The sequence below is a fragment of the Dermacentor variabilis genome, chromosome 1 (genome assembly GCF_050947875.1).
Source record: "Dermacentor variabilis isolate Ectoservices chromosome 1, ASM5094787v1, whole genome shotgun sequence".
Lineage (NCBI taxonomy): Eukaryota > Metazoa > Arthropoda > Arachnida > Ixodida > Ixodidae > Dermacentor > Dermacentor variabilis.
This window is the reverse complement of record NC_134568.1, coordinates 237554275-237571890: the sequence shown is the minus strand read 5'-3', so window position 1 is coordinate 237571890 and position 17616 is coordinate 237554275. Positions and strand designations below refer to the sequence as shown.

Genomic DNA, 17616 nt, shown 5'->3' with positions numbered 1-17616 from the left:
GGCGTTCGCACTGCTTCTCTTCGCCGGCCCAACACTGCGCATGACCGGAAACGTGCAGCGCCCGGCGCTTCGCGCGCTAGCTCGCGATGCTCTCTCCTCCGCGGGCGCGCCTCGGGTTGGCTTCCCCTCAACAGCCTGCCCAGCCTCCGTCGTCTGCTGGCGTCGCGAGGAAACTCAGACGACGAGTTCTCCTGCGCTGCTCCGGTGGCCGAGCGCCGCGTCGTCTGCTCGCCGCGCGCCCTGTTGCCAGACTGCCTTGTTGCGTCCGCGCCGTGTAGGTCCTGCACTTCTCCTGTCGTGTTCGCTCGGCAGCGGTCGTCATCGATTACTTACGGCCCACTGACACCCGATTGTTCAGTGCGCACTGTGGTGTGCGCGCGGGAAGAGGAACCACTCGATTCGAACCTCGCCGTGCCACCGGTCGGAGGTCGCGCGGTTTGCACTCCGCTCGTCACGTTGTTTCGTGCGCGCTCGGACAGTGAGCGCATCGCGCCGGCTCGTATTTCCTGTCTTACCGTCTTCGAACTCACCGTATGCTTGCATCATCATCACTGACTGAACTGAGGAGTTCCAAGCACTCGCTGTCGCGTGCATTGGTGGACATAACTGTGAGTGGACGCTGTTGACCCACGAGAGAGTGACTATTCTGTTTTTGCACTGACAATTAAACTGTAGTCCTCTAACAATATTATAAACGAGAAGGAAAAACAAAGCCGAAGAAAACAAGAAAAGAGAAGTTGCGTGAAAGAGACTCTACTCTGAGGTGCTTCGGGTGGTGTGACCGCAAATTGGCCTCCTCTAAAGTAAGGCGGAAGTCGTTGTATTCGCTGTCTGCTTCTGCAACGTCAGAGAAGAAAGGAGGGCGGCGTTAGTTTTGACGGTCAGCGCGAGGTGACGCCACAGGTGTCCGGTGTCTCCGAGCGACCGAAACTCATCACATCTGGCAATCGTTGACCCACGTGATCGCTGCTTGACTGACAAGTGTAGCGGACTGGAGCAATGGAGCAGCGTCCTGGCAAAGCCTGCTAAACAACTGCTCTCCGTACCGCGCATTCAAACACTGTTCATCGCGGACATGTCAAGGAGGAAACAAGCGAAACCCAGAGCACTGAAACGTAAGCACCCATTCGGCCTCTATTTCGCCTTTAGTTTGTAAAAGCAGTGTGTACCGGTTACTCTCACTCCAGTGCGAAAACGGCACATTATACCCGATTTCAATTTTACCGCGCGACTAAAGGCAACCAGTTTATAGAAGAACGTACAGAAAGGAAAGTGCAAAAAGTGTCTTCTGAAGTCAGTCCAACCATTAAAACTACTTCGTACCAATATGGACAGTTGCATCCAGCGAAACACGGGATTTAAGGTTATTGTTTAAAGCTTTAACAAGTACTTACCATTAAGTCAGTTTATTCACCATTACGACTTTTTGATTCTTTAGCTCAGAATACGGGGATGAGCTGGAACATTTCTATTTACGCACAACCGCAGTTATAAAAAGTTTTTAGTCAACTACAGCAACATCGAATTGCTCTATTTTGCTTTAGTTGGCTGAGAACTGCTATCCCCAAAATACTTAGTTTCAAGGCTATTGCAATGAGTGGGAAGCTTACAAATGTTAACCTTAAGTGCACCACGTTGAAAGTGTGATTGCAGTTCACTATCTGAGTGTATATTCCATAGGTTGAAGATTGCTAGAGGATGCATCAGGTACAGCTGCACGCCTTTCTTTTGTGATGTGTGTAGTTCATGCATTGTTTCGTTGCCGTCGCCGCCTTGCTTGTTTTGATGTCATTCACTGGCTTTTGGCGGCGAGGTGCTGGTTGGCTTCTTTTTCGAAACCGCACATCCTCCATGCGAGTTGTACATAGACCCGACAGCAATGCGACGACCTCTCTTCCCTCACCCGAACTTCCGACATTGAAAGTCACTCCTAAGTTAAACATGAAAAGGAACACGGAATGAATATGCAGTGAGCGAATATTCTACAGAAGTGCGCCAGAAGTACACCTAGTGGTTTTTACCTGTTAACCAGTCGTCAGCCTTGTCGAACATTTATGTGTGCTTCAATTCAATGAGAAGTTGGTGTTTCCGGCTCATATACCGCACACAGAAGTGCGCGCCATCGCTGCAACAATGTAACACGTGCGTGCGTGCATGCGTGCGTGCGGGAGTGAGTGAGTCAGTATGGCTCAGTTTTTTTCCGTTGGCATAACAAATAACATAAGCCAAATTCACTTTAATGTGACACATATAAAAATATTATCCTGATTCCATGCCGCACTTTGGGAATCGGTGAATGGAAGCTTCTCCACGGCTGCCATCACACTTTCAATACGAGACGTCGTTGTTCTTGCTGTGCAGGCATTATTGCACGTAAGAAATAGAGAAAGAGAGAGAGAGAGTGAGAGATATTTATTATAAGAGAAAATCGGAGCGATAAGTCTGAACTACAGTGTTCTAGCATGCTACCCAGCGTACAAGTGCAGTCGTACGAATTACGAAACGTAACGCATGACGTTTAACACGTCTATATCCATTGCAAAGGTATGATCAGTTGTATCTCCCAATCGAGCCGTTGGTAAATGTCGTTTGGGGTCGAATTGAACTTACAAACACCATTTGTGGCGTATAAACCAGCGCTATCATACAAGTGCTTCCTCCCCAAATACCACCGCTCTAACCTCACAGATGTTCCCGATTTCCCCCACCGCGCCCACCGTGTGAAAGCCCTCCACTACGTCTACTCGGCGAGACACAGACCCCGAAAACGGAGAAAGAGGTGAAGAAACGTAGGTCCTTATGATGTACCTGAACGACCGTAATGCGATAGCAGTATCAGGATCGTGCAACGCAGGCCTTTCATTGCACTGGATCGGCCTGCGTTAGAAACTGCATGGAAACCCCCAGTGCGAGGCCACATTTCGTGCAACGGTGTCATCATAATCGGTACACTAAGTCACTATTTTGATTTAGAGTCTCAAGGATCAGCCCAATTTCGATTACACCATCACCGGTACCGGCCCACATACAGAGACACGATGACACGCCAAACCCGGGAGATGTCGCCACACTTTACTTTAAAAAAAAATCGCAGCTTACTTTCTTAATTCGGTACCGCAGAATATACAAAACACATACAAAACAGAGAAGGAGAAAAAACGCACGCACACGCACACACACGCACGCACGCACGTGCGCGCACATTCTCACACTTATGTATGTATGTATGTATGTATGTATGTATGTATGTATGTATGTATGTATGTATGTATGTATGTATGTATGTATGTATGTATGTATGTATGTATGTATGTATGCGTGTGTGTGTGCCCATGGGTTTCTGATCGCCAGGCGAAGGGGGGCCGTTCCTCAGTACCCACCCCCGCCCCCAATCCCCACTGACTTTAAGCACTGGGGACATGAATAGTTCCACGTACCTTGTTACCAATTACCGGTTGTGGCAAACAGCGTATACGGGACAGAGGAAATTTCGAGAGGATTACCAGTTAAGCAAAGCGATGTTGCACTCATAATTCTGTTCTTAATTCCTAGGCCACATTGACACATTCAGTGCAATTATTATGGGGAGAATGAGCAGCTCTAAGTTAGGAAAGGCAGTCCCATAGCTGTGCTCCTCCTGTCTGTAATCATCATTTTACTCACTTATACAAATACTTGTTGAAAACCCACCACGTAAAGCTCAGTGTCTATCACGTTTCGGCTGCAGAGCACGATGTTGCGAGCTGGATTTCCTGCCGCGGCGGCCGCATTCCTCAGCAGGCGGAATGCAAAAGGGCTCGTGCAACGTGCCTTTGGTGCACGTTAAAGAAACCAAGCTGGTCAAAAGTAATCTCAAGTCCTGCACTTCGGCGTCGCGCAAAGCCCTTGTGTTGACTTGGGACGTTAAATGACATCAATCAAATCAACGTTCATTCAGAAGCCAACACGTAACATGCACTTTCGTCGTGAGCAATTTAGAACAAGTGAAGAGGTGCAGAACTTTGGATTTGAAGGAGATAACTAAATTATATAACGCCGGTAGGTAAGATGGATTGTGATTAATGAGGTTTAACGTCCCAAAGCAAGAACGGGCTTGTCAGAGATAATGCAGTGGGGAGAGCTCCGGGTTGGTTTTGACCACCTGGGTTTCCTTAGCGTGCGTCAATTAAAGCCTAATCACACGAGCGTTTCTTTTTCCACTCAGCCCTAGTTGCAATTCGGCCGCCGCAGGCCTGATCGAACCTGCGACCTCGGGCTCATATCATCCGAGCGCAGTCGCGACTGAGCCACGAGAATGGAAAACGGTGCGACGGGGTTACTTACTTTGTGGATAAAGAACGGTGCAAACGTAGACCCCGCTGACCCTAATTGAGGAGCGACTTCCGTTACCACTACATCGGACTGATCACGAGCGTCGAACCACACGACCTCAGTGGACGGCTGCTGAAAACAGTTCCGATGTTGTCGAATGAAATCGCCGCGTGTGCGCAGCTTTCTTAAGCGTACGGCTCGCAATACAAACTTTTCTTCATCGGCCCTCGTCTGTAGCAAAGCAGCAAGGACATGTTAGCAGAAATCAGACTGACACATCTCTATTTTTGACCCAGGAACGTCAACCAAATGCGCCGGGCAGATGATAAAAAAGCACAAAATGGTTTGAAGACGGTTGTCTAAGACATTTTAACAACATGCGCTCGGAAGTGTCGCGGTAAGACAAGCTTTATCACGATACAGGAAACGAATTCACGGAGCGTTTCGTTCGTAATTGATATTTGGCATTGGCCGGCCGTAAGCGCTAATAATATCTCCAGCGTCAGGTTTAGCTGGAAATTGAGCTTACTCTAGGAACAATTATAGTGTAAGAGCTTTTTCTGGATACGGGCCCAGATGTTTCTGTAAGGTTTAGCTGTCGTTTGTAAGTGCATCGCAGTGCCATTCTTTGCGAAAACAGCGTACTGAACGGTCAGCTATCAACACATGTGTGCCTATTGACTTCACCTTCCCGACGAAACGCAATGACACTTTTGCGCTGCCAATAAGACAGCCAAGACGATGCGGCGAGTCAACCCGTACCGTCGTACGGTGCCAACTGGATGAGGACTGGCTTCGTTATGCACACCATCTACAACCGGCAGTCGTTTCATACTTGCCTCTTATAGGCGCGCGCGAGATTCATCGGATGTGCACACAATGCTCTGTTTCCTGACACCTATGGGCGGACTAAATTAATCGTTCTTCTGCTGTCACAGTTCTCACTCTACGTGCAAAAAAATAAAAATAAAATAAGAACACTTTCAATTACAGCGTGTCGCGGAAGTGTATTGGTGACTCCCTGCACTTCCTCCTACAATCTAACATCTCTCCACTGTGCGCCCACCGTGATGTCATAGATCGGTTGCGAGAAAGCAAGGAGAGAGAGGGGGGGAAGAAAAAAGAAAAGAAAAACATAAGTTCCAGCGCTCGCACCATGCACTCAGAGCGCGTGCATTGTGTTCGCCGGCGGTGTATCAGATTACATTAAACGTACCTCCAGAGCACGAAATAAAGCAGTGAGCGCGGTAGAGAGAAGTAAAATTGCGATGTTTCACTTTTTCCGGGGCGCTGCGTGGTAGGAGATGAAAGTGAGAGAGGGGAGAAAAAAAAACGGTCCCACTTGTCTTTTTTTCTTTCCTTTCACTTTTCGCGAGAATGAATCGACGAGACGCGGGGCTCGGCAATGTACAAATGTGTTCATCGCAGTGTAACCGGAACTGCAGATGCAAGAGGTGTCGCTTCCTCAGCCGCCCGCCGGGCTTGTCAACAATTCCGACACTTCTCTGCGGTCGCACAATGGTGCCAGCAGAAAGAAGCGCGCGCAGGAAGTGGGAAGGCGCTCTGCTCGCCGCCTTCCGCCGGGGGACGCCAGCCACTCGGGGAAGAAGCCGCACTTCCGAGCGCTTCGGCCGAGCGCCGCTTTCTCCCGCACAGCCCCGCACACTCCTGTGGGAGCGGTGGATGACTGTGGGTCAGATTGTCACTGCTTCCCCACTTTCTACCTCTTCTTCCTTGTTCGGCGTCGTATTGGGCCAACTTTCACCTGCGCCTTCCGCTTTTACACGGGGAGACCCGGTGACCTTAAAGTGAGCACCGCGCCATTCAAAACACCAGCGCCTCGGCTTGAATCCGACTTCGTTTCGCGGTGCCGACTGTCTGTCTCTCTCCCTCCCTCTCTCAGCCCGCCTGCCCACGGTCCGGTGATGTCCGAGCGCGCACCTTTCGTACAAGGTGCAGAGTCGGCGTGAAGAAGGCGTGCACTCAGCGAGCCGACTGCCGCTTTTGAGGGTCTGAGCGTTGCGAAACACGGATCCCCCCCCCCCCCCCCCGCCACATGCCCGTTCACTTCTGCTGCCGCTCTCTTTCCTGGCCAGCACGGCGCCCGCGGTGTCACAAAGGAGCAGAGGCGCCGGGTCCGGTCCAGCGGCAGTGTCCGTATACGGGGGCGACAACCACATCCGCAGTCGCGCCTCGCAAGCGAGCGGACCCCGCCGTGCGGCTGGGGCCTGTGTATGCGCGCGTCCAGCAAGCCCAGGGTGCCTCGGGCTTCCCCACAATGACCCCCGTGCGCGGAGAGAAAACGCCGCCGCGGTGGTCGTGAATATGCATCCCCCGGTTATTATTTATAGCTTCGCGCAGTCCGAGTATTGAGAAGAAGGAAACGTCCGCATCCACTTCTGGCTTTGAATTCTTCGGCAAGTTATTATTTATGCGCCGAATACCTTCTTGTGCCGGGAGCCAAGTTACGCGAGCAGGAGACCTTTATCCCCTTGTCCCCCCTTCTGGGCTTTGCTGTCGCCGTCGTGGCCAGTGCGCGCATGTTCCCCGCCTACCCGCGGCCCCAATATGTCAGGGAGAGGAGCACGCCGCCGAGCTCGGATGGCGATAATAAACGTAAAAAAATAAACGTAAAAAAAGAGAAAACCTTTCGGAAGTAGGGAGGAGATTTGGCGCCCCTTGTCGAGACGTCCCTGTCGCTGCCAAAAGACGGGAGGGCTCATTATAACGCAGTTGTAAGCCGGAGGTGCGAAAAAGTTTTGACATTCGAAATTGTCACTCGGCGACGCTGTAAATTGTGTTGTTCGCGTGTGAAAATTGAACTTTTCGTGTTCCCGTCCGTCTGTGTGTGTCGCCAAGGGGTCTTTTCAGTTGAACTTTCTTTTTTGTTGTTTATTGTTTTCCTTTTTGTAATGTATGTGCATATAACTTGCCCGCGTCGTAACACAATTTGGAGATAGTATACCGGGTGTTTCAGAGAACATATTCAAGTATATATATATTTTTAATTTCTTGTGGCAGATAGCACAATTCTAGTACATGAACTAGGTTACTACAAGAGGCGGACATTACTTGTGCAAAAAATTGAAATTCATAGTAGACTAATTAAAAATAGTCACCAATTAAGTTTAACTAATTATCCTATGGCACATGTTGCAATTTACAAATTCTAGCCGGGGAGTTCTCAAGGAGGGCCCACTTCGAACGAATTCTCCAGATGACACCAGTTTCGACATATTAATTCCCGGATTTTGCAGAGAAATGCATTGGCGTTCGAGTTAATTTTGTGCTTCAATGCATAGAATGATATTTTGTTAAGAACGTAAGTGGAACGACAATGAATTCTTACCGCAAGTTTGCCGTCGCATGTCTCGTAAATGGCGTCATCCACACAATTCTTTTCAAGTGGATATGCCTTGCAGTCTCACCCGCTAGAATTTGTAAAATACAATATGGTGCCATAAGGTAATTAGTTTATAACTTAATTGTTGATATTTTCTTTAATTTTGGGACCCTCGTCTGTATATTTGTGATGCTGTAACCACTTTTTTTTTTTAACCAATAAATCTGAAATCTGAAAATTATGCATTTTAATTTTTTGTGCAAGTAATGTCCGCCTGTTCGAGTAGACCAGCTCAAGCACTAGAATTACGCTACCTACTACAGGCGATCTTTGAAAAAATTTGAAAGTGTTCGCTGGGACACCCTGTATAGCACACACAATAAGTAACCATTCATGTTCAAGCCGGATGAGGGCCAGAAGCTAAGGAACATCAGCTACTTAAGCGTATTACTTTCCATGTAAAGTAAAAAGTACTGGGCCAAAAAACAATATTGTCAACTGCGACGCCCATTGCTGGATGAAAGCCCGCAGCTGTTCCAACGCTAACTGTTCGTAGTATATTAGCCTGTAAAAGTGGACTTTTATACACATGCATAATGTGTGCGTGTGTGGTATTCACACTCGTACGTTGCTTTTTTTGTTCGGTGACCTTTTTCCAGGTGAACGTGACAATATAGACGAGTCGAAGCTTTCTATAATGACTAATTAATAGTTATCCTCAAAACAATACTTATTTGTGTGTGAGTGTATTCAGTTTATTTTCCTGCCTCTCTTTTTCTTCTTCTTCTTCTTCTTCGTTTTCTTTTTAACTGCAGAAAACTGGTAGCAATATCACCCACTTCACTTCCAGTTAAGAGAACAATTTTCAGGCATTCTTTCTCAAAGGATTTCAAAAGCGAGATGATCAGGCGCTGGCCACTTAGAAAACTTGCACAGAGTCCTCCGCGAATGTCTCCAAGTGAACAACTAAGTCAACCAAGTTGAAAATAGGCAGCTTGGAATGAGACTTGGATCGAATGAAGGCCTGCGTTATCCGGAGTAATTCAGTTTGCCTGCTTTGACTGTGTACGTCTGTATTACTCTGCGGCAAGACATCTACCACGTAACAGTACTTATATTGCGTGAATCTGACAACTTTAGTGAACTCTTGCGCAATAGTTAGAATAGCGAAGATTTTTAGGACCTCTTCTCGTGTTTATTTTTTTCAGATATGTGTTTCTATCTCTCTCTCTCTGCTTTTTATTTTCAGTTGCAGATGTTCCTTTGCTTGCTATTTACTCGGACTCTCGGTTCCGGTCGAGCATTGCTACCTGTGTTTGCGTATTCCCGTTTTCCTGCCGAGGACCCTGAATGCGCCTGTCGGACTGCTGCGGCACCTTCTGTACAGACAAGCTCGCGTCAAGTTTCTCCGCCGACGCGTGCGCTTGTCATTCCTTTCTTTCTTTCATTCAGTCATTTCTTTTCATTTCAGTCATTCCTTGACTTTCACGGGAGGGGCACGCCCGTGTCCTCCGCTTACCGCTCCGCTGGCGACAGCCCGCTCGCGTTGCTCATGGCCGCTTCTTTATTCGATTCACGTGAAAAGAACGACAGCGATTGAAGAAGGCATGTCTCTCGAGCCAGCCTTTCAACAATGGCACTTGTCTTCGTCGAGACAACAATTGCCACGGATGCTCGATGGAAACTCGCAGCCGTGAAATTGCTAAGCGGGCGTGTAGAGTATGATGACACAAGTCGAAATGTTGAAAAACGGGAGCGTTTAGTTATTTATAGCTATACAGTTATACAGCGTTGCGCTGCTTAGCAGGAGGCCAGGGGCTCGATTCCCGGCCGCGGCCGCCGCATTCCGAGTGATTTAATAAAAAAAAATCAGTGCCCTTCCACTCTGTGAAGAAGGATGGCCGGCGAAGCTGTGACTGTGGGCCCCTTAAGGGCGAACTGCACCTCCACGGCTGGTCGGCCTGGCATTGCACTATCTTTGGGAACGGTCCACGTATGAAACATCGTTGGTCTATGTCCACGGAGACGAGATCTGCCAGAACCTAGCCACAAATAGCTTCGCTGTAAAAGAATGCTCGGGCATCGCACTTGGGGTCTGCGTCAAAAGGACTAGATGGTGTGAAATAAATACGGAGGCCTGGCTACGGTGTCCCTTCTGAACATTAAAACACGCAATAATAGGCAGTTTTAGTTTCACGTATACGTAGAAGCGCCACGTGCGCGAAGACCTTGCGGGATCATGATGCGTATATGCGCTGAACGCAGGGGTCCCCGTCGCGTCTCACGCACGCACGTGGGATCCGCACCCTTACGCTGCGCGCCCCACGTACGTGACGGGCTCTGCGAGCTACCATGCAGAGAACGCTGTACAAGCTAGTTACAAGCTAGCGCATACGCGCAGTTCGCGAGGCGCGAAAATAGCGCGTTGGCTCTGATTTAGGCTCCTCTTGAACGAACTTGGCTGCAGTAGCGTTGACGCCTGCCGGCGGAGTGCGCCAGTATACATGCGGAAGCAACGATTTATACGTATGCCATGCCTGCACCCACGTGCTATTGCGTACGCGAAACTATAAGCGCCTGGCGCACGCGACGCGTAGTGCACGTAGAATTCTCACGTTTACGTGCTCACAGCTTCTGCCTAAAACTGCACCTAACACGTTTCACACTGCTGTGCACTGGAAGAACATAACTTTACACTCTAAAAACAGTTGCACCCATTGGGGTGTATATTTACCACACAACAATAATCGTCATCTGTCATGCCCTCATTTCCTTTCTTTAACGTTGCGAGCCCAGTACTTCCAAGTCACGAACGACATGCGTGTTATCAGCATGACAGAGCTTTCTCGACAGGAAAGTAACGAGCGCAGTGTTTTCAAGAAAGGAAATGCGGGCAAGACAGATGACGATGATTCTTGTGTGGCAAATATGCACCGCAAAGGGTGTAAACTTTTTCTTAGAGTGTATGCATATTGATCATATGCAGAATAAAAGAAAGAAATAGTATAAATGATCCGTTTATCCTGCGTACGCATCACAAAACAAACGTACTATAGTGAGTGAGAATAATTAAATCACAGCCTTCCGGCACTGAAACTGCGGAATGTAAATTCAGCAGGAAGCACGCGAGATCAATAAATACTCACAGTAGCGCAGACTCCTGATAGTGAACATAACCTGCAGCAGAACTGCAGGTTATGTTCGTGTTCGGTTATGTTCTGCAGGTTAAGCGCTCGTGTGTCCCCCTTCACTGTGTCCTTTCCGGTTGTACGCGCTAAATATTTCATTATGAACATAACCTCCTGTTGACTCGAATTTTATTTTGACGCCTGAAATTACCTTAAGTGTCCACGCTCGCCTTCATTTAAGCCACAACTGCAATGGTTTCCAGAAAATCATCTGAAAAAAAAAAAAAACTAAAGAACTAACCTGATGCTAACAATTATTTAGGCGGAAAATTACTCTATCAGAATGTATTTTAGATTAGAGACACTTAAAATGTGCTAAAGGTATTTTAAAAAAGAAAAAAAAAAGCTTGACACAGACGTGCATTTCCTGCGGACAAACACTTTTTTTTTTTTTTTTCGTGCCTTGCTCCGCGCCGTCGACGTAACGATGCAGGGCTAGCTGTGCTTTCGCGATGTTTCAATGATGATAGTAATTGTTTGAGCTTCATCCAGGTCAGATGGTGTAGATGTCATTTGACACGAAGCACTTGTGGCAAAGCATCACCGTAAAGTGTACGCGCGCATTCCGGCGAGCGCAGAAAATCGTGCTTCGGCAGTCCAGCGAAACGGAGGAGGACCGCGCGCTCTACCCCGGCCGTTGTAAATTTTTTGCTGTAGGTGGCGCCCGATGATGATGATGATGATGATGATGATGATGATTTACTGGCATCCCCTTTGAAACGGGGTGGTGACACATAGTCACCTGGTTTGCTTGAGTTAGTCAGGTATACTGTAGATGCTTTTCATTCTAGCTTTTTTGTATACATCTCTTTAATTTTTTTCCCTCAAAATGTATCTGTCTACATTGTACCGCTAACTAAGCTAGTAACGGATCCGGTCATATTAATCTCTTCCCTGCTTTTTTTTTTTCACCAATGCTGTAAACGTCTCTTGCTTATCTCGACTGTTGACCGGTTGAGGCTTCCGTCCACTTTAAATCGAAGCATTTCTGGAAAGTATACGTTACCTATACGGGTCTCACTGGGCGAATCCCTTCGCATTCCATTAGGATGTGCCCGCAAATGGCACCGCAGCGCTGTGGCTATCAGTTAGATTCAGCCGCCATTTATACGTTCTTCTTCTGAGCTTCCTTTGGCCTCCATCACTCCCTATTATATTTCGTCTTCGCCTTCTTAGCCTTGTTCTTGAACAGTAGTAGCAGTAGTCAAATGCAGCTTGAAGCTGCATTTCGAGTTATTTTTGTCATCACAGCTGGTATTTGTTATACTATCCGATTGGTGTTCAACAGTTGCCCGTTGTTGCAGTATTTGAGGACGACCAACGCTGTCGTTGCTTACGCAGACTAAAGTCAGACCGCGCAAAACCATCCTATCTCGTCCTGCCAGACTTAGAATATCTGTAGGCGAGGCTGGCAAACATACAAATGTAAGCGCGCTCACACACGCAAGCACACAAGCAAAGAGACAAAACGAGTTTTGCAGAAAAGTGCATGGTAGAGGTAAATTCACGAAAAAAAGAATATTATAGGTCCAACCCACGTGTTGTGATATGAGAGGAGAAGCTTTCGTGAAGCGGTTAAGTAAATGTCATGCAACCGATTATATTCTGCAGAGAAAGGGCTTCGCATCATAGCGATTACCTGTCCGCCGATGAATAAGGCAGGACACGGAAACCCCTACCACGTGACCCACGTCACCGCGCATTATACTGACTCCGGAATTGGCCTGCTTTGCTGGGACATTTCATCCAGGGTCGCCGCGCCAACTAGAGTGGGTCGTTGCTGGAGACAGGGCTACAGTAAATTACACTTTATTCGGTGAGAGACCGACCAGGCAGATGCGCCAAACCCCAGATCCTAGGAAAGTAGGCATAAAAATGGTTTTCTTTACTAAAGGAATTGTGCTCTTGATCACGCACGTTTGTTGCAATGAGGATATTTAGGTATCATTTCTTTTATCACTGAGTAATATTGTAGTAATATCGTCGTTGTGTCGTCTTCTCACCGTGTGTTCGTCCTTTTTAGCGCTCTTCGTCGTTGTGTCGTCTTTTCACCGTATGTTCGTCCTTTTTAGCGCTACCTTCAGTTTTAAAGAATTAATATTGTAGAAAGCAAGGCCAGCAGCCAGGACACATGTAAAGGTGTAGCATAGACGAGGTAGCGCTTTCCTGCGTGTGAGCTATTCGGCAAGACAGCAGCACCTAGCCATGGTCAGGAAAGTCCGAGAGAGTACGCAAAGAAAGCTTCGCTTAAAGAAAAAAAAATCCCGCCATACCCAACATTGGGTTTGACATCTTTTTAAGCTAGAATTTGACCATTACGAAAAAGGACGTGTTGCAGATTTAAGGGACAAACACCTTCCTCAGCCACCATGGTGGACGTTGTAGAGAAAGCGGAACTTTTTTTCAGCATTAAAACGTACTGAATCGCAAGAAACGGCGGGCTCGACCTTGCAGGAACAAACCACAGCGCCACAGTACGATCAGAGACGCGCAGCTAGTTTCGATGGTGAACGCGTCCCGAGACTTCTGTTTTCATCGTGAGCTAGAAAATGCGCGCGCTCACTTTTTTATAAGTGAATTGTTGCAAGTAAATTCTCGACATTATTTCGTCGTCGTCACTCTGCCTTCGTCATACGGTCGTCGTCATGCCTTCGTCATTATGCTATCATGCTAGCTAGCTAGCTGGAAGCTAGCTAAGGCTAGCTTCTAGCTAGCTTCTAGCTTCTAGTTAGCTTCTGCAGGAAAGCGTTATATTCGTCTTTTTTTTTTTTTACAGCTATTCTTTCTCTGTCTCACATCGTCTATCTTTTTAAAAGCGCACGTCAAGATTGAACCACAGGAGTCTATGGGAATTCTCAAACTTTTCTGAGAACAGAACGGTTCGCGAACAAAATGCTGCATAAATTGGAACGAAGTGGCTATGCAGAGCTCATCATCATCATTTATTATTCCCTTAAAGGCCCCTGCTTGGGGCATTACATAAGTGTGTGTGTAGGGGGGGGGGGGAGGTTAGTACATTTACAGAATACAGAAAAATTGGTCAGTAATACAAAGTGGGGAAAACGTGAGAAGTCATTGAATGAATAAAAAAGATGATACACATGGTCAAACAGGGATCACTAAGACATACTAGAAAAAGAACATTACACAGCATACACACGGCGGAGCGAATTACTATTCAAGAACGCTTGGTACAGAGAAGCAAAATTGAAAAACAAAGCATGATAGAAACGAACAAAAACTAAGGGGAACTGTAGTTAATACGAGCACTACATATGTAGTTTGGTTTGGATATTAAATCACGAAATTTTACATGATCATGTTCGAGGACGATCAATTCGGGAAGTTTATTCCATTCCGCTATAACAGTAGACAAGAACGAGTTGTTAAAAGCATTAGCGGAACCGTGAATACGCTGGGTGCTCAATGAATTGAAAAGACGACGAGAAGTGCGGATCGGCAGGAGAAGGAACGTTTGATGTAAATATGGAAATGTGCAGTATATTGTGTCAAATAATCAGAGTAGGGCAATGCGGCGTAGGTGTGCTAAAGGAGAGAGACTGAGGAAGTTCTTTATTTCACTGATGCTCTGCTTGTAGTCATAATTAGAACATATAAATTGTGCTGCGCGGTTTTGGACTGCTTCAATGGTGTTAATGAGGTAAATTCGATGGGGGTTCCAAATACACGCAGCATATCCAAGCTTTGTGCGTACATATATTTCGTAGGCCAGTTCTCTAACAGTGGGCGGTGACAAAGATAGATTTCTTCGGATGAATCCCAGCGACCTCGACGCGTCTGCTGCAACCTTTATTATGTGTTCAGCCCAGGTTAGTTTTGTAGTAATTAAGACGCCAAGGTACCGATATTCCTGTACTTGCGAAACCGGGGTCAAGTGCGACGAGTATGTATAAATGGAGTTAAAGCGTTTTCGAGACATGTGCATAAATTTACATTTCGAAACATTAAGCTTCATCATCCCCATTGAGCACCAGTTTTCAATAAGCGTTAAGTTATTCTGCAGATTTACGTAATCTTGGTGGTTATTGATGCGCCGGTAAAGTACGTAGTTATCTGAGAATAGACGGACTGTAGATCAAATTCCGTTAGGTATGTCGTTGATGAATATTAAGAAAAGAAGCGGGCCAAGAACCGAGCCTTTGGGGACACCAGATGTTACTTTTGTTGTTGCTGACATCCTATAACAGTAAACTGCACTCAGTCTGTTAAGAAGCAGTTTATCCACGATGAGATTAATGGGTGGAGACTAAGTGCACCGAGTTTATTGATAAGTATTTTCAATAAGCGACGCGATCAAATGCTCTCGAGGAAGGAAGGAAATCAACTTTATTCAGGTCCTGCAGGCCACGAGAGCTTTGGGCTCTCATGGAGTGGGCGTCTCCCACGACGGAACCGGGAGGTTGAGTTTCCTGGCGGCGTCGTGGACCTGCTGGACGGCCCAGAGTTGGGGAGCGAGTTCTTCGCTTCGGATTGCTTCTTCAAACTTGCGCTTGTCCTGTTCGTAGTTTACGTGAGCTTGCGAGCACGGCCAGAGTAAATGATATACGTTAAGGGATGTGTTGCAATTGGTGCAATGAGACTTGTCGTAGAGCTCAGGCATGTAATGGTGTAATCTGTTTTGAGTGGGGTATGTGTCTGTTTGTAGCATTCTGAGTGTAACCCCTTGAGCTCGAGTGAAATCGATGTAAATGACGTCAGTCTGAAACGAAAAATCTAAGTTAAGATGAAGATCAGTAGTACATTCAAAAAGTTGCGTTTCACAGGATAACCCGGGGCGAAAACCCTGTTGTTTTGGATAAAAAAAAATGAGCTAAAAAATAAATTATAGGGTTTTACGTGCCAAAACCACTTTCTGATTATGAGACACGCCGTAGTGGAGGACTCCGGAAATTTCGACCACCTGGGGTTCTTTAACGTGCACCTAAATCTAAGTACACGGGTGTTTTCGCATTTCGCCGCCATCGAAATGCGGCCACCGCAGCCGGGATTCGATCCCGCGACCTCGTGCTCAGCAGCCTAACACCATAGCCACTGAGCAACCACGGCGGGTAAAAATGAGCGATCATTGAGGTGTGCTATGTGTTCATATATGATGTGCTCCAGAAGCTTGCAGGCTATACTAGTTAGTGAAATTTGGTGATAGCTAGAAGGATCGCATTGATTTCCGGTCTTGAATACTGGTACAACCTTCGCAGTGAGCCAGTCCTTTGGAACAGAACCCTCAGAGATAGATTGCGTAAATATTACCTGTAGGATGCGGCTAGAGACAGTATTAGTAGCCTTTAGAATTTTGGCAGGAATATTGTCAGGTCTGGGAGCACATGATATTTAATTTTGTTAATTAGATTAAATATACCAGTGGAAGCAACAGTGATAGGAGGCATTTGGGTAAATCCCGATCTCGGTAATACAGGTGCACCACCAGGATAGGATAGGATAGGAATAACTTTAATAAAGTGCCGGCAAACGACGATTTAACGAGTCGTGACGCTGGCCAAGCGTCGACCCGGGGTTATACCCTGCTCTGCACTAGCCCAGTTGGGCCCGTTTGTAGTGGGTCATGAGGCTGGTGCTTTTCGAGCGCACCCCGGGCCTGCTGGACGGCCCGTAGTTGTGAGTCCTTGTCTGCAGACTGCAGTGCACTTTGAAGTTCTGGCGGGTAAGTCCTGGAGGTAGCTGCCGTCGGGAACCTGGTACAGTCCCACATGATGTGCCATTGGTTCGCCGGACCCGCTGCACAAACACCGCACAGCCCACTTGGATAGAGCTCTAGGTGAAGCACGAGGTGCACCACCATTTGGCCCGCGAGTAAGAACTGACGTGAAGTTCGCATTCATTACACCTGAGCCTTCCTCATGAGGAACGTTGACCCATCAGGATCGGTTAAAGTCATATTAGAAGAGCGATTTTTTAGGTTTAGAATATTCCAAAACTTTTGGGGGTTAACGCGCAAAAGATATTACATGTCCTTATGAAAAAATTTCTTTTTAGATCGTTTTACAAGTTTAGTATATTCGTGTAGACATGCAAATTATTGTTTCCAGTTATTTATCGAGGTTGCCGTTTTGGCTGCGCGGTAAGGTCGATTTTTTCTTTTCGATAATCTTCTGTTCATGTTTGAACACCAGGGCTTATTTGAATCATGGTAAGGGTTGTAACAGCGCACCCAAGACGAGTACAACAGAAGGAATAAAACGACGACACAGCGCTGTGTCGTCGTTTTATTCCTTCTGTTGTACTCGTCTTGGGTGCGATGTTACAACCCTTACCATGAATCCCAACCAACTGGCCCAACTTGCCGTTCTGATGCTTATTTGAATCACTTCGAATCCCTTCGAAGTTAATGTAATCATCATCATCATCATCATCACTGTATTTTAATGTGCACTGCAGGACGAAGGCTCCTCCCAGCGATCTCCAATTATTCTTGTCTTGACATAACGAATTCCGACTTGCACTTGCAAGTTTCCTGATTTCATTACCCCACCTAATTTTCTGCCGTTTTCGACTGCGCTTCTCTTCCCTTGGCACCCATTCTGCAACTCTAATGGCCCACCGGCTACCTGCCCTACGCATTACATGGCTACACAGCTCTTTTTTTTTTTCTCTTTAATGCCTACTAGAGTATAGGTCATCCCCGTTTGCTCTCTGATCCACCCCGCTCTCTTCCTGTCTCTTAACGCCTTAACGCCTGTACACGCTGGGAGCAGGCGTTCTTCGTCACCAGGACCAGATAGTATCACATACTCTGCG

General features: G+C 47.0%; 1 protein-coding gene across 2 annotated transcripts in view; it reads left to right on the top strand.

Annotated features, from left to right (window-relative positions):
- Positions 1–213: 213 nt before the first annotated feature.
- The window catches only part of L (zinc finger protein Lobe), a 172084-nt gene continuing 154681 nt past the window's right edge, over positions 214–17616 (top strand). Inside the window, exon 1 of one of the 2 annotated variants that reach the window (XM_075671872.1) lies at positions 214–1115. In XM_075671872.1, the coding sequence (XP_075527987.1) occupies positions 1076–1115 (40 nt within the window). In that variant the 5' untranslated portion in view covers positions 214–1075. The remainder of the gene's footprint in view (positions 1116–17616) is intronic. The other variant, XM_075671877.1, reaches the window with a different exon arrangement.